This window comes from Daphnia magna, linkage group LG3 (genome assembly GCF_020631705.1).
Source record: "Daphnia magna isolate NIES linkage group LG3, ASM2063170v1.1, whole genome shotgun sequence".
Lineage (NCBI taxonomy): Eukaryota > Metazoa > Arthropoda > Branchiopoda > Diplostraca > Daphniidae > Daphnia > Daphnia magna.
This window is the reverse complement of record NC_059184.1, coordinates 2,691,286-2,712,661: the sequence shown is the minus strand read 5'-3', so window position 1 is coordinate 2,712,661 and position 21,376 is coordinate 2,691,286. Positions and strand designations below refer to the sequence as shown.

The window sequence follows — 21,376 nt, the reverse complement described above, 5'->3', positions numbered from 1 at the left end:
GACAAATTCATTTTTTTTTTGCAACTTTATTTTATAACGAAAAATAACAAGCGTATTCCACCGTTTATGTACACACACACAAAAAAAAGTCCAGTGAAATGACGTTAAAAAAAAAAGAGGGTGGGGCAGACGAGAATGGAAAACAAAATACGTTAGTCGCGTTTCTTATTCATTTCTGCATGGTCGTTTAAATTAAGAATGATGCACATTTCAAGCTGATGAATGGGGTTAGACACTTTTGCGCGCGCGCTTTTCTAAAAAAAAATTTGATACTTAGTTTTCGTTTCGTTTATGTTTTGCTTATTTTTCGCTAATGGCATGCTATAGAATAACGTTAACACAAAAACAACAACAACAACAGAACAATCAAAAATAAAGAAAGAAAAAACAAACAAAACAAAATGGGATAGTTAGAAACTGAAATGGGCGGGTTGGACGAAGTAAAGTTGATTTGGTTTCCCGTTGCCTTTAAAATTCTTTTTAAATTGAAATTTCTTGTAGAAAGTGGCGACAGTGGTCGATTGCGGTGTCTCTGTGCTGCTAGCGGTCGGCAAAGTGGGCGTCGGAGTGGTGGTCACCGGAGCACGGTATGAAGGTTTGACGAAATATAATTTGTGCGGTTTGCCGTTGTTGTAATAATTACGCCGGTAGGGCTTCTTCTGATTCAACGGCGAATGGCTACTAGATACCGGAGGTGGCGTTGTAGTCGTCGTCGTCGTTGTCGTAGGCAAGGTCAAACCCAATGGAAGGTTCCAGTGGTAAACATTCTCCGGTTTACCGTTGGCAGTAAAGTCAACCGACACCTAATCAGCGTAATCACGTCAAAAGACTGTCAACATCAACAAGTCTAGCGCAATAATTTACGACAGCTAAGTTTATTTTTATTTCCTCCATTATCTGTGCAACTCCCCGTGTTCTTGCTGGAGCGAATCAATTCGTTCCACAACGTTCACCACTCCTTTTTTTTCTTTAAAGTTTTTTTTTTTTTTTTCATTGATAGCTCACAGATATGCCCTCCCATAAAAAAAAGAGAGAGAGAGAGACGTTTGCATAATGATATAATAAAGCATCGTTTCGAATCTAACGAAATTTCGAAAAAATTTTTACCGTTTCAAAAGGTTCTGGTGTATTTTTCTGGTAGCCGGATGATGGCAGAAGGTTGAACGCTGAATAGTAGTGAGGTTGAGGTGGCAATTTAATAAAGTACACGGTTGACTCGCCCTTTTTCTTGCTGGATGTGATTTGCGGCCTTTCACTGCCGATGGCCCGATTCAGACCCAAACGCTTCCACAGCAAGGCGTTGCTCAACCGGGGATCGGCAGACGCCGGCCAACAACCGGTCATCACCACCAAGATAACTGGCAATAGTATCATTCTAAAACTGAAATGCCAGAAGAAGAGATAAATGTAATATACGCGGCGGAAACTGGGATCTTTTAAAAATGATTGCAATGAACTCAAATTATAGGATATATATATAGTTTTCCTGGTCGTTAAACATGTTTAAATCGTTTCTCTTTGTCTTTAGAATATGGCTGCGTCTGGAACCGAAAATCTCACGCAACCTGAAGGCAAAAACATTAATCTGACCACCATACGAGTGAAGGCAGAGTTTTTTTTTTTTCGAGTGCTTTCATAAAATAGAAGAACATCAGACTGCTCTTAAACTGTAGAGACAGCACTGTCTTTAGTTTCTTAAACGTTTGATCAAATTCGAACCGAGGAGGACGTGCAAAGCCTTTCGGTCGAGACGGCCACAACCTTGCCCGAGGTCGGTTGACCTTTCAAGGCTGCGCCATAGAATTTTAGCCTACAGGTAATCTCGTTCGTGATCACACTGGGGTTGATGATTAGCAAAAGTGTTAACAGCAGTTCATGTAATTGAGGCATGTAGTACTATGATTCTTCTGATTGTTTGTTATAGTTAATGCTTTTTTTTTAGGGGAAAGAAAAGATGAACAAGAAGAACCACAATCATTTCAATGCCACGAAACAAAACATGGCTTGGTGGTATTTGAACTATTTAGGTCCATCGAGAAGTTCACGACTTTAATTGCTTTTTTTTTTTCAGACTGGATGTTTGTTCTTGTTTATCAACATTGTTGTCTAGAAATGTTAAAAGAACAAATTGGAAGCTAAATACCAATCAACCTGGCGGCTCTATTTTCTCTTTGTTCTTTTTATTCTTTTTACAATTCGAAAAATGTAGTACTGCTAGTTTTTGAGGAGTGGGTAAGAAATACACGTGCATCGGGGAAAGAATTAAAAAAAGGGGGTTGGGGTTTGATTGGTTGTAAAATGAAAAAAAAAAAATTGCAACGTCGGTCGACAAGTCATCCATTGGAAAGTTCTGTTTTCTACGGAGGAAAGAGATCGGTCTCGACATTTAGGACCGGAACCTTGACTTTGTGCCATTTCGTCCTTTATCTCTTTTCGTGTCTGTGCTTTTCTACTCGTGTTTCGTGACAACGAGGTCCATAGAACAAACCGAATGTTCTTTCGAGTGTGTTTTTCTACCGGCATGACTTTTCTAAGATATTGCTGATCGTGAAGGAAAATCAGCGTGCAGTTAAAGAATGCCTAAACTAGGTAAAAAAAATGTGCCCTTTTTCTAAAAGTCTAAGTAGAAACGACATGTGGTATCGTTTCACGATTTTTAACTGTCTCTCCTCCCGTTTGGTAATGACTGCAAAACGCAGACAGAAGAGATAGAGACAGAAAAACAGTGCTGCATAATTTTGCTGTAAACTGTTTAACCAAATATGTGCCCAAAGGGAAGATACTAACTCAAGATTGTTTGATTCTGCCATAGGCCAGCAGACAACCTTCCACTAGCATCGATCTACCTCATTTCCTTAACTCCCAAAATTGGAATGTGGGTCGTTATCTGAATCCGTCGACACTTAAAAACGACTTTAAAATAACAAAGTAAGTGACTGTTTCGTGATATTCTCGTTCCGCTGATGTTGTTCTTGCCAACATTTCCCAACATCTTTTTCACGATGTTGTAAAAATTAAGTATCGAATGGAATGTTTACAATGCTCTTTGCCGAACAACATTTTGTTAGTGAACCTGTTTTTCTTTTTCGTGGAAAAAGATCTATACCGGGTTAGATATGTTCACGCCACACCGATGATGTTAAGATTGAAATTTGATAAGAGAAAAATGTCCAAGATACGAAATGATTCGCTTTCGGTGGTGTCAGTTTTCACTTGTCAGACGACGAATCTCTGATTTGAAGATGTAACACATCGAAAATTCGTTTCAGTGCCTCAAATTTTGTTTTGCTTCTTTAAAGAATGTTGAGTAAATGTGAAAGAGGCTCTGCTTGTTCTACGAGAAACGATAGATGATAGAGATAGGCGGAGCGTGACATGCAGGTGAAGGTTGTCGTCACGAATGATTGCATTGCGGTTACAAGTCACGAGAAAATTTGGTTATTTAGAAGCAAAAACAACAGCACCGGTTAATAAAAAATCAACTGACCAGAGGTAATGAGGAAACAAAAACAACAACAAGTAAAAAAACAAAACATTAAAATCATGAAGCGGGGTAAACCAGTTGCCAATTTTTTAACTTGAACTTGACGAGAGCATTCACTCTTAATTATTGATTGGGTGGGCTTTGAATATCCGGAAAAACGACTAAAGGCTTGTATTTGCCGTTACTTTTTGTGTATGGTAATAAGATTTGCACTGTACCGACCTGTTCCGCCATTTCGATTGAAATCCGGAAATCCATTTACTTTATCTCACTAAATATATATTTTTTTTGCGACTTGTCGTGTTGTTCTTTTTTATCATTTGCGGTACATTGAAGTAAAACACCGGTAAATACCCAACAGCACCGGTTGAAAAATTATTATTTCTCTGTGCTCTTGTACTTTTATTTAATTTTTCTTATCCCTCCCCCCTTTGTTTTTATCATTGGCCGTGAAAAAAACAAAAACAAAAACCTCCCCCTCTCAGGAACTACTTTTTTTTCTTGTGCTGCTGTTTGTCAAGTTTTAACTGTCGGCTAAACAACTCACAAGAAACTTATTGAATGACGTCGTGAATGTTGCCAACCGTAGGGGAAAAAAAAAAAAATCCTAATAAAAACTGACGCGTTCGGGATTTCTTTTTTTTTTTTCCGGGGAAGAACGAATGTCATGGGTATAGTATTTTGGACTTGAATAAAGAAAAGGGAAGGTATGAGGCTATTCACCTTTTATCACATTGGACACGGCTAGCACGTCAAGGACGTAGCCTTGCTCCTTCTTTTGTTTCCCGACTGTAAAAAGCGTCAATGCATGATTGCATTGATGGTCTCATTTATTGACCAGAACAATTCCTTGACAGTGTCAAACGCCTTTCGTGACTTGATGCAATTGTCAATACTTAAAAAAAAAAAAGAATGTCGGTCGTTGCCAATTGCTAACCGTAAGTTCAATATCGGAGAGAAGGCAAAAATGTCTTCACCTCCAACTTCGTGTATTTATATAGCCGCGTTCAAAGTCCTCCCGTGTCACGGAAAATCCCGCAGCATGAAAGCATGAAAACTCGCAAGTTTTTGTAAACGCTGTTCTTTTAAACACGCTGAGAAATTCGATAATCTTCTTTTATACTCTCGGGTGTGTATATAAGGTATATGATCTTCACTTTCACTGAAGAAGGTGGCGTGAGTCGAACTTCTCGAATGTACGCGTGACCTTCTTGTCCGACCTTTTTATTATTATTATTTTTTTCGTGAAGCCGTGAGAGAATTTGAATTTCTCGAATAAAAAAAGGGGATAAGTTTGTTTTATTGCCCGGCTGAAGTCGTCGGTGCCAAGTTTTTTTTGTTTTTCACTTTTTCTTTCTTTGTGTGTCTAAATCGCACCGATTGCTCGGGCTATGATACACGGACTGCGCACAGTATTTTTCTATTTACAGGGGTGTACATGTTGACGAAGACGATTACACGCATGGCGGTTCACTAGACGGATCTAATCGTGGAAATAAAGAAGGCAATTTTTGCTAAGCTACATCGTTTTCAATGTAGCATCTTTTTTCCCATACGTGTAGCTGCCACTTCTTATGTAATTAAGCTCTTCCTTTTGGGAGTGGTTTCAACAAAAGATAAGTTTGAAGAAAAATGGAAGGCACCGTGGAATTTCCTTCACCTTTTTCTTTTTCTCTTTGATCCTTGTTGTATTCACTGACGCCTCTGAAAATCACAGCCGTGCAAAGGGAATTGTTGAATCTGACAAGCGCAGAACTTTGTAATTGACAGGTTCCTGTACAGACAGTTTTTGAGAAAATGTCGGCAAGATTGAACGCAGGGGACTCTTTTTGATTGCGCAATTTTAGCTATTGGAGAACTGAAACTCTTTTGTGCTCATGTCCTTTATGACGCTTAACTCGAAAAATTACTCATTGTACGTGTTTGCTGTCTCTTTTAATTCATGTCCATCATTCCATAATGAGGAGCAGAGTGGTATGTTTTTTTAATTTTACCCTCGAGGCTTTTACGTTTCGACCGTCAAACATTTTAAAAACAAAGTATCAAACAAAAGAAGAAAAAGAAATTATTGTACATGCGACAAAGTTTTTTTGTTTGTGATTTCAAAACTGTTGTAAGCGGAGTAGAGGAATGTGAGGCAAAAGGATACGAGTTTTGTGATAAAGAAAATACCAAATGGTAAGAAAGACAAAAATTACGACATGACGTCATCAGTAAAAAAAAAAAAACGAGAAATTGCTACAAAAAACATCTTACATCGGGAATGATGCAAGACGCTGGAGCAACACTCTTTGTCGTTCGTTTTTTTTTTTTTTAGCCAATAGAATGTAATGGAAAAAAGTGTACTCGGTATAGTCAGGTAGCTGGAGCAATTTAAATGCTGTAAAAGACAGGAAATGGACCGCGAGGAACTATTTGAGTGCGTATAGGTCTCCTACCGTTTCTTCTTCTTTTTTTCGCCGCAAGTATATCGAGAGCGCAATACATTCATTAATGTCATAATCCCCCTTTTTATTTTTACATCCATGCGTTTTCTCTATTCTTCCGTTAAAAAGACAAAGACACATTTTGCGAGTGTTCATGCTAATGACCTGTTGCCAGATCAATGCCTTTTATCGAAACAATCTTGATGGTCAACTGACGAAACAGTGGACAAAGACATTTGATCACGAAGCTGCACTCAACGTTTCCTTTTCTTTACAAATCCACATTTTTAAAAGTGAAGAAATACATTTTTATTTTTTTATTTTACTGGTTTGAAACAGCTGCACTTGAGGCTGTCTTTCTATGACATCACCATGGGTGGGAGAAAGGCAAAAAAGAAAGATGAGAAAAGTGCGGAGAAAACTCCGTTCAATTCGCTGCGGATGGTTAGTCTTAGTGAATGTCCAAGGACGGATCAGCGTAGACTGTCCGTCCCAGTGTTGTTGACGCCGGGCAACAGCAGTGGCTAGAGCCATCGCTCACAGATTTTTCAAAAATACTTTCCTACCCACGTCCTATTGAGACCGCAAGGCCGTTAGGACGGACTTTGGAGCGATGGTTGAGCCTTTGGCTGCTCTTACGCGCAATTGCACCTTATTGCCGGTCAAGCGGGCGGGCAAATGCGCAGTCCAGCAAGGCACTCTTCCTTGTTCTTTCCCCCAGCTATTATTTATCTGTTTATATTTTTTTACACGCAGTATCGTTAAAGAGAGTACGGTACAATTCATTTGAGGAATGTGTCCTGTCCTACTCTCTCGCTCGAGGCTTTCTCAGTGAGAGCGAAGAAAGCAGAACATTTAAGTCGTACCATTTCCCATTTCAATCAATTTAATTGCCAAAACCAGCACCGCAGAAACAAGACAACTAATTAAATATTTTTGTTTTTTTTTTGTGAAAAATCTTACCTCGTCAAAGACATTGTGTAGCGTGGGATCTTTCGAAAAGGTTGAATTACACTGGCGAATCGGAATCAATTTCTATCGTCCAACGGAATTTTGTTTGTTTAATTAATTCGATCTCGTTGCGACACTTGCAGTGCCTCACGAAAAGTCAGATGTTTTGGCAAAGAGCTTCGTCGTTGAACGAGAATCTGAATTTCCAACGTTCTTTTCGTGCTCCGTGTTAACAAAAGCTGTCGATTTGCTTTCAAGAAGAAGAACAGAAGACGAGCACAGTGTTGAGCGTCATCGACGAGTGGCGCAAAGCGACTGATGCAGTTCGGCTACTGACGAAGACTCTTTAATAAAGGCCCCGGCTCACGGTTGGGTCCCGCACCGCAAGAACTTGATATACACACACACACCTGCGGGCCGCTTAGACACACACCTTTGGTAGTTCTTCTGCCGATGGGAATTGCGATTTTTTCTTTGCGTTCTTTCAGGGGTGCAATCACTGATACAAATTTTGTTTTCTTTTCTAATGGATTTGGTCCCGTTTAAATCCGAAAGAAATTTTGAGCATCTGTTGCTATTTATATTGTGGGCATGCTATTTTTACTTGTTGAACAGCCAAGAGAAAGTCTTTCAGCAGGAAGCATTCAATATCCGCCAAGTGAACCGGAACATTAGCCGTAACATCTTCTACTAGGAAAGTAAAAGAGAAGGCAAAAAGAGTGTTGTTTTTTTTATTGACTTGACAATCGATTAATTCTCAATAAAATAAACGGGGAAGTATAAACATATTGAAGAGAAAATTTCCATTCTCGTTGGGGGTCTCTCTCTCTCGGTGAAAATGCTTACAGGCTTATTTTGGCACAGGAGGATAGTAAATATCTTCTGCAATCAGATCGCCATTTTTTAGAAAATAAAATAAAATTGGAGCAGCCGTTTTCTGTCATTGAAGCAGCTTTCATTGATTCATCATCAATTAAACTGCGCGCCAAACTGCACGCTCCAATTCATTAGCACGTTCCCAGTTTGGACAATAGCTGCAATTCATACCTTTTTATTTTGTTGAAATGGCTGACAAATCTCCACCGTTCCTTGTCTTGTTGACCTCAATGACGATTCATTTCTAGACGTATTTTGTGCCGGCCAAAGCGGGGGTTTGTTGAGTATGAGTAAGCAACAAGTTATATAGGCTCATCATTGACGCTGCGTACTCTGGGACGTTTTTTTCTGGCTTTGTCTCTTTTTATGTATTGTTTTTTTTTATTATTTGTTTTATTTGCGCCTACCTCCCGTTGTTTCACTCCACTTCATCGATCAAACAAGTCACGACAGGGGGTATCACGCTGAAACAAATTAAAAGGAAAGCGACCGATGGCAAAAAGCGCTCATCGCTTTGACATCATTCATGTGATGAATTCGTTTTAATGTCAAACGTCTTTAACTGTGGTGAAAAAATTGTGTTGTTTTTTTTAAAACCCTTCCGTGCAAATTTGAAGCTGTTCCAGATTTTGACGAGTAATTTTTTAAAGGGTTGGTTATTTCCGGTTAATATATTTTTTTTCCGACGGATTTTCGTTCAATGGCGCAATGTTGGAACAAAGTGCAAATTAGTTAAACATTTTGGATTTGCCAGTCACTTTACCTTAAAAATCTTTCTAGCCAAAGTGGACCGATTTTTTTCAGTTCCCGGATTGATGTCCAGATGCTGTCGACTTTCTATTCGCCTTTTTTCTTTTACGGCTCTCTTGTTCAAACAATGTCAACGAAGGCAGCGACGCCTCTTTGTTGTTCCAGGCTCGTATAGCACAACAATCGTATAAAACATCCCGCAATTGTAAAATGTCCGAAATGGTGAAAGAAAACCAGGTCGTCATTCCGCCGCCAACTGCGGACGTTTTATTCAAAAACTTGTTAATTCTTGTGCTTTATTCTAGTACACCTTATTCGTATTCAAGTGTCATTCCATTCCACACGGTTCATTCTAGTTTACTTATTAACGTTATTTACCATAACGAAACAATGAGCTCCTTGCTTAATGAACGGCTGGCCTACTATGTTGTCTAGTTGATTAAAGGCTACGAACGTGCGTACAGCAATTGAGAAAGCAGATCCCATTTTTGTAGTGGAGATTTTTCCAGTTTTTCAAAATGACAGTCCGTTTATTGTTAAAAGTGCGGCGGACAAGAACGTGTCAAAGGCGGCAAAAAAAAAGAGAGAGAGAGAATCTAATTAGAATGCGTTAACCGCTTTATTTGAATATAGCATATATACACACCTGGCAGGTAATGCAACTTTGTTCCATGTCTTCTCGTTCCACTTGGAATGGCGTCCTTTTGGCTTGATCCGTTGATTACCGACGCGCCTTGGTGAAGTTTGCGATTGAATCAGCGAAAAGAAAACTGTGCGCACCTGAGTGACAGCGTGACTAATTCACGGTGCGTTACTTCGTTAAAGACGTTGCAAAAGGGGGGCTGTTTGTTATATTGGACCTACCGACCCCCACGAGCAGTCTTAATCAGAAACAGTGCATTACATTTCAAAGAATCTCCATAAATTGTTTATCACGTCACTGTCCGGGTTTTGCGTTGGCAAAGATTCCATAAAGCATCGATGTTCATAAAGCTGACGGCATGTTGGTCGTTATACCGTTTCACTCATTGTATGGAAGCCTACGAAATTTGGAAAATAGTCCTTTGATCTTTTGATTATTGCGTCAGTGGGCGATTGTGCCCGTATATGGCTGACAAAACGAAACATTTTGAATATCTTTGATTATTTTTTAATCGATAACTTTGTCTCGTCGGTTGTCCTGGCTTTTCAGATTTTGTCTTGACATCGTACCAACTATTTCACGTTTTTTTTCCTACTTCAACTTCATTTCATGAAAAAAAATAAGACGAACAACGTCGACAGCGTTTCAGACAGTTCTACAAAAAGTTGCATTTCTACTTTATGTCGTTACCGTTATTTTTGAGTGACTTGGTTGTTCAACCTGAAACAAAAAACCAAAAAAAATCCAAACGTCCTTCTCGTTTATAATTTTTCAGCCAGAATGTCACTATTCTTCTTGCAATGGCGTGTATCAGGCGATTTGTACAGACGGCGCTGGTTTCAGTCCCGTTTTTGTTTTCTTTCTCTTCCGTCCTTGCTCAACGTGAACAGAGGCGAGAAAAAGCGAATTTCGGCCGGGATTTTGTTTAATAACTAATAAGCTCACATACCGTCACATGACGTGACGTTGTTCCAACTGCTGCTGGCAGCACAATCTCTCGCTTCCGGTCACGTCTAAAAGCCCTTCCGGGGCGCGTGCATCACACAACTCTCGGTACTGTTATATCCAGCTCGGACCTATACTTTGGCTGCCGGGCAGTACGTGCATCTAGAAAAGAAAAACAGTCTTGAAATATCGTCTTTTACTTTCTTTTGTTTTTAAATTTCTTCTTTTTTTCTTTTCTTTTTTGGAGGGTAAAAAGCGAACGATCGAAGTAGAAGACCAGAAAAATAAAAATTTATAAGAAAAGAAACGGTTCATGTTGTCCAATAGCGAAATTGACTGTTGTAGAAAGTGGTGCTACGTTAAGTATTTGAATGGACCAACAAGAAATTCATTTAAAATGAGTCATTCGGCCAGCCGGAAATGAGACGATACAAGAGAACAGTAGCATGTAACGGAATCAATAATAATTTCTTATCTCTTTCTTTCTTGTCCTGTTTCTTTTTCTTTGTCATCGTCCTTTTCAGGTTTCCGCTTCTTATATTCATTTATGTATATATTTTTTTTTAGCTCAAATTATTATTGTCTGTTGGTTGTTGTTTTCTTTTGTCGGAGTAAGTCGAACAGCTTCATGCATTCCTAGAGCTGCTACCGCTGCTCTATTAAATAACACCATACTTTTTTTACGTATATGTGCATTTATACGGCACATTTATGGTAAAGCGGAGAAAGAAAACGTAAAGATGCTTTCTCCTTTCGTATTATGGGCGATACAAATGATAACGGAGGCTAGTGATGGTACGTACTGTCACCAGACAAAACTTGCAACAAATGCCTTTTTTTTTCAGCTTGAAAAGAGGCCGACCACATTTCTTCCTCCTCCAAAATTATAAACGTATTGTTACAACAGTTCATCTTTTTCTATTTTTCTTTTTCTTTGCAGTCTGCCAACTTCTTGAAAAATTTTTTCAAAAGAGAAACCCAATTTTATTACGTGTAAATAAAAGACTGCCACTCAAGTAAACTACAATAATAAATCAAGGCAGCTGCTGGTAGTTGAAGCCCCCAAACTGTAAAGGCGGTAGTTTTTATCCAGTTGAAAAACCTAATTTTTCATACGGGAAGAAAAAAGGCCTTGCGTGTACAGGATGCGACAATTTCATCTTCTTGTTGTTTTTATTTAAGAATTCGTCCAGCTAAAAATCATATCTCCGGCTCGTTCTGCATATCTCTCAGTGTTTCGATTCTTTAGAAATACTTTGATGGCGCTTGAACTGCGGTAGAGCGCCGCCAGTGAATGATGAGCAAACATTTGTACATTTCTCACGAGCGACACATCCGAGGTGGCTGTCACCCAGATGGTATGGTTTCGGGCGTTCAGTTCAGGAACTAACGAAATGCCGTGAAAGGAACGTAAAAAAAAAAAACGCTTTGACCAATTTGTAGAATGCCATTCTTGAGTGCGTTTTACATATGGAAGAGAAGAAATAAATGTTTTGATTCGTTTCTAGATGAATAAAAAGACACAGAAGATTTAAAAATAAAAGTCGATTTAATTTTTTTTACAATCTTCTTCTGGTTTGCATTTTTTTTTTTCTTTTTGCTGATTGCACTAAAACAAAACAGTTGTCGGGATCGTTAAAAATGCTGCTGAAGTCCAAATCGAATCGCCCTCATATAAGACAAACATCTTTGCAACGTAGTTTAGTTTTTTGCTCTTCCTTTTTATCGGTTTGTAACTCATTTATTTGTTTATTTATTTTTCTTTTCAAACCCAAGTTTCTATTTTGTGTGTGTCCAGTTGTACAGCACGTGAATATGTACATAGTCAAATTCCAAAAATAAGAAACCTAAACGACTTGGGGTGATTGCACGAGCACCGCAGAAATCGCTATGCCAGAAACGACCGCGACGGCAAGGTCGTTCCCTTTTTTTTTTTTTTTGCTTACGAAATATTTCACAACCACCTGCGTTAATTTTTCTGTATGTGTCTGTAAGCGTTTTTTTCCTTTCTTCGTTTTTCCTATCGCGAAATAACTGACGACTTTTGGTCAACCGAAAGTCCCTCTCCCAATCTAGTGGCCACACGCAGACATTTGACATCGTAAAAGAAAAAGGAAAAATGAACACAATTTCTGTCAATTCACGCTGCTATTTCGATTAGTTTTATTTTTACGACAGGCTTATTGTAGTGAATTTTTAAAAGGACACCATCAACTCCTATATATTTTTTTAAAATCTTCTTTTGGTTTTATTTAGCTTCGATGTGAGTTAGTAAGAGCTCGACTGTCGGCTATACAAACTGAATTTGTTCTCTTTCGCGTTTTTTTTTTCGAGAAAACGAATTTTAGTGTAAACGGAAGTATTTCATTTGCACTATTAAGAGCATTTATAAGACAAATGTTCAATTGCTTACCGCAGAAAGACGAACAGAGCAGCACGTAAAGCCAAAAAATTACTTTGGGCGGTTGGCATCGATGAGAAGAATTTGCCGAATCGTGATTCTTTTTTCACGATTCGTACAAAGACGGAAATAAATATTTCAAATGACAATTAATGTCTAGTGAGGACGTGATCGTAATATATATACATATATATATTTAAACTCTAGGGCCTCCATGGAACCCAGCACCTATCGGCAACAAGACGCAAATGCTGAAATTCGTCCATTGTTCGAAATAAGAAAAGGCTATTACATGAAAAAGGGACATAAAAATGTAATCTCAATCAACACTGGAACGATAGGTAAGCATTTCAGCTCTTTTCAAACCTAAAATTATGTGTGCAAGAGATGGTTCGTTCGGGTCAGTAGCGATAATCGTTGGGTCACTTACGTATTAACAAGCCTTTGGTTCCACGCTCATTACTATACCTTTCGCTATGTATTGAGATCACGCTTATCCCACGGTTTTTTCCCTATTCGATGCCTCCCCGTCTCCCACGAGATGCAAGTTGAAAGACTTGGCCAGTTGTTTCCACACAGCCAAATGATTGTTACATGTTGTTAGCCCCCCACTTGCCCTTAGCCCACAGGGGGGCAATAACCTAGCTGGGCAGATGCTCTGGCAATTCACGATCCCAAACAGTTTTGTCTCTCGTTAGTTGATTACATTTTTTAAAACCCATTGCCAACAAAGAACAGTCGTTTCTTCGAGACCCAATTGGGATGCGTTTAGCAACTGCACATGTTCCTATACATCTGTAGTTATAAACATATAATTTATTGGTTTTAATTTCGCCAAACAATCGTCGATAGTCTTGGTAGAACTAGTTGGTGGTTTGGCCAATATGCGACCGCAGGTTATGCCGGCAGTTGGTTTCAAGTGGCTTTCAATGCAGTACATGGATGGCAGTGATGGTGGGTGGGGCACACTGCAGTTTTTGTTTCTTTGCACTTGAATTTTCGCCCAAATTAACCCTCTACAAGTTTGTTTTTTAATTTGGATTTCTAAAAATATGTTTTGCATGGAAGAGAGCAGTCATCACTTCCAGTCAGTTCAAGTCATATATTGAGTTTTTAAAATGCCGAGTTTTTCCTCAAAGTTCAAGTGTTAGCGTAGTTCGAAATTATTTAATGACGAACTAATCAAGAACGGATGATTTAAGATGTTGACCAATTTGGTAAAATAAAGAATGAGGAAATACAGGTTTGATATGAAAATGTTGGGCATGAGACCAATGATGGGCCTTTAGTAATGGAATGATGTGTGGTAATTTTGATGCTACCGCACATGTGTGTATCGGGAAATGTGGTTGTACAATTCTACACAGTTGTTATTTTCGCCGATATGCCAAACAGATAGGTGGGGTAATCGGATTTGACACTAAGTATGGGGAAATCCATTACGAGAGTGGAAAAAAAAGGGAAAAAAAAGAAAACAAGTTAAATTTAAAGAAAATCCCGTATGCCGCATTAGCGTTGGATCGTATCAAACGCTAGCTCGTCATGACGTATTTTGCTTCATCAAAAATAAAAAAAAAAAAAAAAAAAGAGAAAACAGCGCACTTAGAAAATTCTTTCCTATTTTCATGAGGAAAGCCGTCAGCGCTTAAAAGTCCCGCCGGTGATAGCGTTCCGGCTCGTAAAATGACGTGACGACGATACGATTGGCGAACTTGCGACCCGTCAATGCTTGCTGGGCTTTGACACAGTCACTAACCGAAATGAACTCTACAAACACCTTGCCTACACCGGGTACATCATCGACGCCCTCCAATGGTCTCGGGATTTCAACAGAGCGTACAGCTCCGTGGCGATTGCATTCCTCTCGAATATCATCGACAATTTCTTCGTATTCCTCGTCATCCCTCAATTCCTCAGGTGTCACCATGTTCAAGAGACAGAGTACCTTTCACAAAATAAAAGCTCATTTACATTGATGAGAAAATAAACAAAAAGATAAGAACGATAACACACCTCTGTCGGCTGGCCAGGACCCGCAGCAAGATTGAATCCCGGTACTTGAATTTGGACCGGCATCTGAGCGTAGGCGGCGGCGTTCTTGGCTCCAACACTGGCCCGTTGGATGATGATCTTCTTGTCTCCCAGCTGCATGCCATTTAAACCGGAAATAGCCTGAGAAGAGAAAAATTGTCAGAGAAAATCGAGGGGAATTGGAAAATATAAAAGCTATACTTGATCTGTGACGGTGACGTCGGCATACTCGCAGAAAGCGTACCCCTTGGATAAACCAGTAGCCGTATCTTTAACCAAGTTAAAGGCTCGGAGTTGTCCAAAAGACATGAGCAATTCCTTTACCTAAATTCGAATGAGACAATTTGCGTGCGTGCCTAGAGTCGACCTTCAAAAATAACAATCTTGGGATCGATGGTGAGGAGAGACAGGTTAAGGTTGTGGTGGTTGGGACAGGAAGGAAGTTTTAAGGTTCACGTGACCACTGTTTAGGGAGAACGAAAGAAGAAGACATTCATCAGAATCGATTTTGCTTCAACTTGACGCTCACATATCCCATTTTTCTTTCTTTTTTTAAACTCTCCCAATCGAATACACATGTTACAGTCACATCTACGAATCAGGGAACTTACTTGTTCTTCATTTAGATAATTGGGCAGTCCACCGATGAAAAGCTTATGCGGAGTATCCGGAACGATAGTACTCACTAGGCACGAGAAAACAAAAAGAAATCATTACGAAATTATGTTCAGCTTAATTTTGCGATAGTTCTTACTTGGACCTCCACCCCCTCCTGCTGCTCTTTTTTCGGTTATACCGCCTGTCATGCTACCAGGAGTAGTTTCGGGACCTCCTCCTCCTCCTCCTCCTCCACCACTACCACCTCCAGGTGTCGGATGGTAATCGTGTGGTCTGCGAATCTTCAAAGTCTGCCCTTTGAAGTTAATACCGTCAAAGGCCATGGCTTGAGAAGTTTCATCAATAGACCGAAACTAAAATTCAAAATAACGACCACATAAAGTAACCTTAAACTTGCATCGGTTAGTTCGACTTACTTCCAAGAATGCAAAGTTCTTGTCCAAGTTGATCTGACAAGCTAAAATGGGATGACCAGGTGCTTGGGATAAACCAGACAGGTGCATTTGTTGGTTGAAGAAATCCATCATTTCCTCCTCGGCAGCTCGAACATCGGAAACTCCAAATGGAATATTTCCAACATACAATCTTCTGGCTTGTCGAGTGATGGTATTACCCACTACTGGAACTTGGACTTGTGGGGCTACTTCTGTCATTATATTGGCTGGAATTTGTCCGGCAGCTGCAAAAATACAAAATAATAATAGTTATAAAACGTGAAATATTTTTAAGTTAACGTGACATTTTTACCTTGCATTGCTTTGTATTGCATGGGTGTGATGTGTTCAAAACCAATAGGAGGGATATCCCAGTAAATGGATGGCTTCCTTCGACGTTGCTTTTTCACAGGAGAGCGACTTCTTTTGCGGTCACGATCTCGTTCACGGGACTTGCTGCGTTTTTTCTCCTTTTCTTTCTCCCTTGACTTGGACCTCCTCTTTCTGTCACGAGACCTGGAACGTCTTCGGTCCTTGTCCCTATCTTTTTCCCTATCTTTGTCCCTTTCCTTGTCTCTTTCTTTGTCTCTGGAACGATCACGGTCTCTCTCCCTTTCAACTGAAAAATGTCAGAAACTTTAGTCTACATATAAAGAAGTCAGCTATAGCTATTTAAGCTATTCATGGGTGCATGTACTTCTAATATATTAAGGTTATGGTTATTACATGGTTGCTTATCATATTTTGCTTTGATATCCTTCTAACACAAATGTGGATTTTTCTAACTAAAAATACAAACAGATCATCCAATCATTGCTGTACCATTCCAACCCTCATAAGGAGTCCGTCCTTCATAAACGATACCTGATTTTGACATAAGACTCATAAAATAAAAGTTAAAAAAAATAATAAACCTTTGCGGTCATCCTTGTCTTCTCCCATGATGATTATGCGGATACCAGTTTAATGTGAAGACACGAAAAAACACAGCGGGGGTAGGGAGAACGTAATCTTGGTTGACTTTAACAAAGTAAATTTCACCGTGACTGTGAGCCGGTTTAGTTGAGAAAAAGGCTAGGTAAATGGCGTCGACTCTACTTCTCGACGCACGAAGGCAACGCTGTTACTCATTTAAGTTTGTGAATTACTTTTCAGATGGCACATTAATAACGTATATTTTCTACTTAAAATTATAAATCCTAAAAACAAAAAATATGATTAGTAAGAGTTTTTTGTGTAGTACTCGATGGAGTCTTAATTCCTAATTACTAATTCTGAGGCCGAGCTTTTGAATAAATGGCAAACCTGTATTGTTCAATTTGACATGTTCGTCTGCTAGTGTAGTTCTGGTATTAAAAAGACAAGCACGTGTATCGTTTAAAAGATGGACGATCCTTCAAATAAGAAGAAGTCTGTTGACAATAAAGCCCACGTGTCAACGAAAAAGAAGCCCAACAAAAAAGGCAGGATAATTATTCGCAATTTGTCTTTTAAAGTAAGCCTCAAATCTTTCTGTTTTTACTTTTGTACACGCCTTGCTTACAACACCTATTGCATTCCATAACAGGCAACAGAAGAGGCAGTTAAAAATTGGTTCTTACAGTATGGAGAAATAACTGATGTTAAACTACTAAAGAAACCAGATGGTTCTTTGGTTGGTTGTGGCTTTGTCCAATTTAAAACTGTTCCCTGTGCATCAAAAGCTATCAAGGAATGCAATGCAAAACCATTTTTAGGTGAGAAAATCTGTATTCTTCAGGGCCAAAGAAAGAAGTTCTGACATTTGATGCTGTTGTCGGTTTTTAGGAAGACCAATTGCTGTTGACTGGGCCATCCCTAAACAACAGTATGCTACTCAGAATAACAAAACTGAAGATGTCCAGACACTAAATGAGAAACCACTGGCTGAAAATAATGAAAAGAAAGAAAACCCTGATGAAGAAAGTGATGATGAGGAAGAAGAAAAAGCTTCAGATATTAATGCTGAGGAGGGCTCAGATAGTGACACTGAGGAGAGCCCAGGTGATGATGAAAATTTAAATACAGAGAAAAAGATTTGGAAGGGTGATAGTGCTGAAGTAGAAAAGAAGAGTGATGTAGGGGAAGGAAAGACACTGTTCATTAGAAACTTGGACTTTACAACAACAAAAGAGTCTTTGAAAAATTTCTTTGAAAAATTTGGCAATGTTCACTACGCTTTATTGTGCATGGATAAGGTTATGGAGCGGCCTAAAGGCACTGGATTTGTGAAATTCAGCGTAAGTTGATAATTTATTTTGGAAGAAAAAGCTATTTGATTTATCCCTTTATTTTTAGGAGGCTGAATCGGCTCAAAAATGCTTAGACGAATCTCGTAATCCTTATTTGCAATTGGATGGCCGCGTTTTAGACGTTGTTCTCGCAGTTACCCGAGAAGACCTAGAAAACAAAAAACAGGAGGCTGAAAAGAAAGAACATAAGGATAAGAGAAATCTGTTTCTTGCTCGCGAAGGATGTGCGTAACCTATTGAAGATTTCAACAGTAAAATATCATCGCTCACATGTTCCTCGTTCTTTTTAGTCATTAGACCCGGAACTTTAGCCGCCCAAGGAGTTTCTCCAACTGATATGGCAAAGAGGCAACAAAACGAGCTTTGGAAAAAACAAATGCTTCGAAATCTCCACATGTTCATTTCGCGTGAACGTCTCTGTGTTCACAATTTACCACCGTCGCTTTCAGATCAACAGTTGGCAAAACTTTTCAAAAAGCATTCCTCTCCGGATGCGAAAATTGTAGAGGTATGATGAGCTTTGAGTTGCGTGAAGCATAGAACTTATCTAATCTTGCATATTTTTAAGGCACGGGTTATGCGAGATATGAAAATTTTTGGCGAAGGAAATATACACCCTTCTAAGGGGTATGGCTTTGTAACGTTCACGAAACACGAAGACGCACTACTCGCACTGCGTAACATTAACAACAATCCAACTTTGTTTTCAAAAGATAAGGTAATTGCCCGTCATTTCCACTTGTTTTTTTGTTTTTTTAGATGTTTAACTGATACATTTTTTATGTTATAGCGTCCCATTGTCGAGTTCAGCGTGGAAAACCGTGCTGCTGTAAAAGCCAAACAAAACCGTGTACAAAAAAGTCTGGAAAACGTTAAAAAAGGAAAGAATGACAAAATCATGCCAAATATCGCGTCTACCGTTGATTTGCCTGTGCAAGAGTATAGTGGTGCCAAAGCCGATCCTAAAATAAAAGGACTGCCGTCGCATCGAGGACCTAAAATTCGACATCGCAAACGTAGCGCACCTGAAGCAGATAGTGTCCCGGCGAAGAAACCGAAAATTCGAAGGAAAATGTTCAAGAATCCTGAAAGCCGCAAAGCGTCAACCAAAAAGGAAAGGCCGGAGGTAAATAATAACCTTTTAACAAATGGTCAGATTGGTAACCAACAATTGGAAATGCAGGGCGTTGGTTCCAAAACAAAGGCCGTGAAGAAGAAAACTGATACACATCGAAGTAGTGGTACTACTTCTAAAGTAACAAAAGCTACTATTGCTGGAAAGAAAGGCAAATGGTTTGATTCGTAAGTTTTAACTATGAATAAATTGTTGACAAGTCAATTTACTTTTTTTGCTGTGCTTGTGAACTGTTTCTCTTGTTACAAGCGGAAGGCGGCTGGTGTTTAGAAACCATTTGTATTCCGATAAGCTTGTCGCGTAATTTACAGAAGTGTGACAACATACACGTAATTTTTTTTCTTCATTTCATCATTTTAATTCAAAAAACAATTTTCAAGGCTGCGACACGTTACGAAGAGCAAATCGAGAACTGAGGAGACGGGAAGGGATGCAAAAAGGTGGCAAGATCAGAGGAAGAAAATGGATGATAAACATTTACAACAAGGGTTGGTCGTACATTTTGGTAACAATATCCATATATTCATGACTCAATTGTTACCATCAAATCTTAAAAAGCCTGCAAATGATACTTTCATTATTTCACTGTTGGGTACGAGCTGCACGAGAACGCGCAGCCCAAGAAGCGGACGTTGCAGGCAAAGGGTTAGTAGGATGCGAGAACGAGGGCCGTGTGGGGGCTGGTGGATTGGTCGCTGGCTGTACAGGTCTTTCAGGTGGTAGAGTCGCTGTCTGACCTACCCACTGCGCTATGGGTGTATTCCTGTATGCTCGAGCTCTCTGCTCTTTATCTTCAGAAGACGCGGCTACATCAACAGGCATTGCCACTGGGTTTGGTGCTATGGGGAGTGCTGAATTTGCTGTTGCTAAGCCATTACTACTGCTTCCGTTTGCTCCTGAAGCTGGCTTTTGAGCACCACCAAATTTGAGCATGTTCCAATCAAATACGTAGTCATATGTGAAACGTTGTCGGTGAAACAAGTTGCGGAAAAGATGTCGCAAATATGGATAATCTGGTTTTTCCTCGAAGCGTAGTGACCGGCAATAGTTGAGATATGTGGCAAATTCAGCTAGCAAACAAACACGGCCGTTCGAGTTTAGTCTATGAACAAAGCACTGTAGAACCAAAAACTTACCAGGATATCCGCGACAAAGCTCTTCAACGGACGTAGACATTTTCTTCTCTGAAATGATTTCATATTTTTGGCGTTTAGTGGCAGCACGTAAACCTTGCCAAGGTAACGATCCTCGATTAAAATACATTAACACGTAGCCAAGACTTTCCAGGTCATCACGTCGGCTTTGTTCTGTTTTCAAACAGTAAAATTTTTTATATTTGCAATGCACAAATTTGATGCTAATCCAATCTTACCAATCCCAACATGAGTGTGAATTGAAGCATATCTAGCAGTACCAGTCAAATTTTTATTTTCTCTGTAAGGAATGTGGGCATTGGTACGGGCATCACGGTATTTTTTGGCCAGACCAAAGTCAATTATATAAACAAGGTTACCTCTTTTACCTAGAAAACAACAGAATTGTAAGGTCTGCAGGTAGGAAAAATGTAAAAAATTTAACTTACCAAGTCCCATAAGAAAATTGTCAGGTTTAATATCTCTGTGGATGAAATTTTTTGAATGGATATATTCAATTCGACAAACAAGCTGATCAGCTAGCAGAAGTACTGTCTTTAGTGAGAATCTCCTGGAGCAAAAGTTGAAGAGGTCTTCCAAACTAGGTCCTAAAAGTTCCATCACCATGACATTGTAGTCCCCTTCAGAGCCACACCACTTTACAGCAGGGATTCCCACCCCACCCTGCAGCATTTTGTAAAATCTTGATTCTATGTGGAGCTGAGGATGCTTGGTTTTAATGCATTCCAATTTAATAGCAACTTCTTCACCAGTAGCTATGTTGGTGCCTAAATGTAAGTTTTGCATTGAAAAAATTTGACCAACTGGTCCAAAACATACACAGAAAGGAAAACATGTAAAATAAAACTAACTTACCAAGATAAATATCACCAAATGAACCACTTCCTATCTTTCTTCCTAGTCTGTACTTGTTTCCTACTCTTAATTCCATAGTCATCTTTATATTCTTAAACGTATAACTTCGTAGTTGCAGGAATGAAGTGGTAAACAAATGGAGGGCAAGACCAACAAAGACAACTTCTCTTGCCCGTCACACTGAAGCTTACTTTTTCAAAACCAATTCGAGGACGAAAAGCAAAAGTAATTCAGAATAAAGACGAAAGATTTCACAGCTGATCAAACTACTGCATCCTCTCGGTGATTAAAACAAAGATGTTTTAGAATTTTGTGGATAAACAAGAGAGTTTCTCGTTAGAGAAGAGCCTCACAAATTTTGCTCCAAAAAAGAAAGAACTTCAGGTTGGGAGAAGGGGAAGGG

At 39.3% G+C, this 21,376-nt stretch overlaps 4 protein-coding genes and 1 long non-coding RNA gene across 6 annotated transcripts; 2 read left to right on the top strand and 3 right to left on the bottom strand.

Moving 5' to 3' along the window:
- Nucleotides 1-6: 6 nt before the first annotated feature.
- On the bottom strand, nt 7-7,196 carry LOC116919020. Its single transcript, XM_032924864.2, has 3 exons — nt 6,874-7,196; nt 1,108-1,381; nt 7-803 (listed from the first exon to the last, which is right to left on the bottom strand). The coding sequence occupies exons 1-3, from the start codon at nt 6,885-6,887 to the stop codon at nt 411-413; spliced, it is 681 nt and encodes a 226-aa protein (XP_032780755.1). The 5' UTR covers nt 6,888-7,196; the 3' UTR covers nt 7-410.
- Nucleotides 2,020-13,347, top strand: LOC123470586. Its single transcript, XR_006644356.1, has 3 exons — nt 2,020-2,589; nt 2,813-2,928; nt 12,684-13,347. It is a non-coding gene; the product is annotated as an uncharacterized LOC123470586 (long non-coding RNA).
- A 217-nt stretch (nt 13,348-13,564) lies between these two features.
- On the bottom strand, nt 13,565-16,663 carry LOC116918880 (splicing factor U2AF 50 kDa subunit). Its single transcript, XM_032924672.2, has 8 exons — nt 16,474-16,663; nt 15,873-16,178; nt 15,542-15,804; nt 15,262-15,478; nt 15,119-15,192; nt 14,709-14,831; nt 14,490-14,648; nt 13,565-14,421 (listed from the first exon to the last, which is right to left on the bottom strand). The coding sequence occupies exons 1-8, from the start codon at nt 16,499-16,501 to the stop codon at nt 14,122-14,124; spliced, it is 1,470 nt and encodes a 489-aa protein (XP_032780563.1). The 5' UTR covers nt 16,502-16,663; the 3' UTR covers nt 13,565-14,121.
- Nucleotides 16,664-16,890: 227 nt separating this feature from the next.
- Nucleotides 16,891-19,310, top strand: LOC116918879 (RNA-binding protein 28). Its single transcript, XM_032924671.2, has 8 exons — nt 16,891-17,054; nt 17,127-17,295; nt 17,366-17,817; nt 17,876-18,053; nt 18,120-18,337; nt 18,398-18,547; nt 18,620-18,955; nt 19,013-19,310. Exons 1-8 carry the CDS (start codon nt 16,944-16,946, stop codon nt 19,133-19,135), a joined length of 1,737 nt encoding a protein of 578 aa, XP_032780562.2. The 5' UTR covers nt 16,891-16,943; the 3' UTR covers nt 19,136-19,310.
- Nucleotides 19,225-21,376, bottom strand: LOC116918881 (casein kinase I). Of its 2 annotated transcripts, XM_032924673.2 has the most exons (5): nt 20,974-21,373; nt 20,547-20,885; nt 20,337-20,486; nt 20,101-20,271; nt 19,225-20,034 (listed from the first exon to the last, which is right to left on the bottom strand). In XM_032924673.2, exons 1-5 carry the CDS (start codon nt 21,053-21,055, stop codon nt 19,547-19,549), a joined length of 1,230 nt encoding a protein of 409 aa, XP_032780564.2. In that variant the 5' UTR covers nt 21,056-21,373; the 3' UTR covers nt 19,225-19,546. The 2 variants fall into 2 exon arrangements, with proteins under 2 accessions (XP_032780564.2, XP_045026941.1); XM_045171006.1 differs by having other exon boundaries at nt 20,337-20,885; nt 20,974-21,376.

Coding starts and splice junctions, on each gene's coding strand:
- LOC116919020 (XM_032924864.2), bottom strand. Junction 804..1,107: donor CACCAGAACCTTTTGAAACG/GTAAAAATTTTT, acceptor TACGCTGATTAG/GTGTCGGTTGACTTTACTGC.
- LOC116918880 (XM_032924672.2), bottom strand. CDS start 16,501: ATGGGAGAAGACAAGGATGACCGCAAAG. Junction 15,479..15,541: donor AGAACTTTGCATTCTTGGAA/GTAAGTCGAACT, acceptor TTTGAATTTTAG/TTTCGGTCTATTGATGAAAC. Junction 15,193..15,261: donor AGGAGGGGGTGGAGGTCCAA/GTAAGAACTATC, acceptor TCTCGTGCCTAG/TGAGTACTATCGTTCCGGAT.
- LOC116918879 (XM_032924671.2), top strand. CDS start 16,944: ATGGACGATCCTTCAAATAAGAAGAAGTCTGTTGACAATAAAGCCCAC. Junction 17,296..17,365: donor CAATGCAAAACCATTTTTAG/GTGAGAAAATCT, acceptor GTCGGTTTTTAG/GAAGACCAATTGCTGTTGAC. Junction 18,956..19,012: donor CCAAAAAGGAAAGGCCGGAG/GTAAATAATAAC, acceptor TTGGAAATGCAG/GGCGTTGGTTCCAAAACAAA.
- LOC116918881 (XM_045171006.1), bottom strand. CDS start 21,055: ATGACTATGGAATTAAGAGTAGGAAACAAGTACAGACTAGGAAGAAAG. Junction 20,886..20,973: donor ATTTGGTGATATTTATCTTG/GTAAGTTAGTTT, acceptor ACTTACATTTAG/GCACCAACATAGCTACTGGT. Junction 20,272..20,336: donor TCACACTCATGTTGGGATTG/GTAAGATTGGAT, acceptor GTTTGAAAACAG/AACAAAGCCGACGTGATGAC.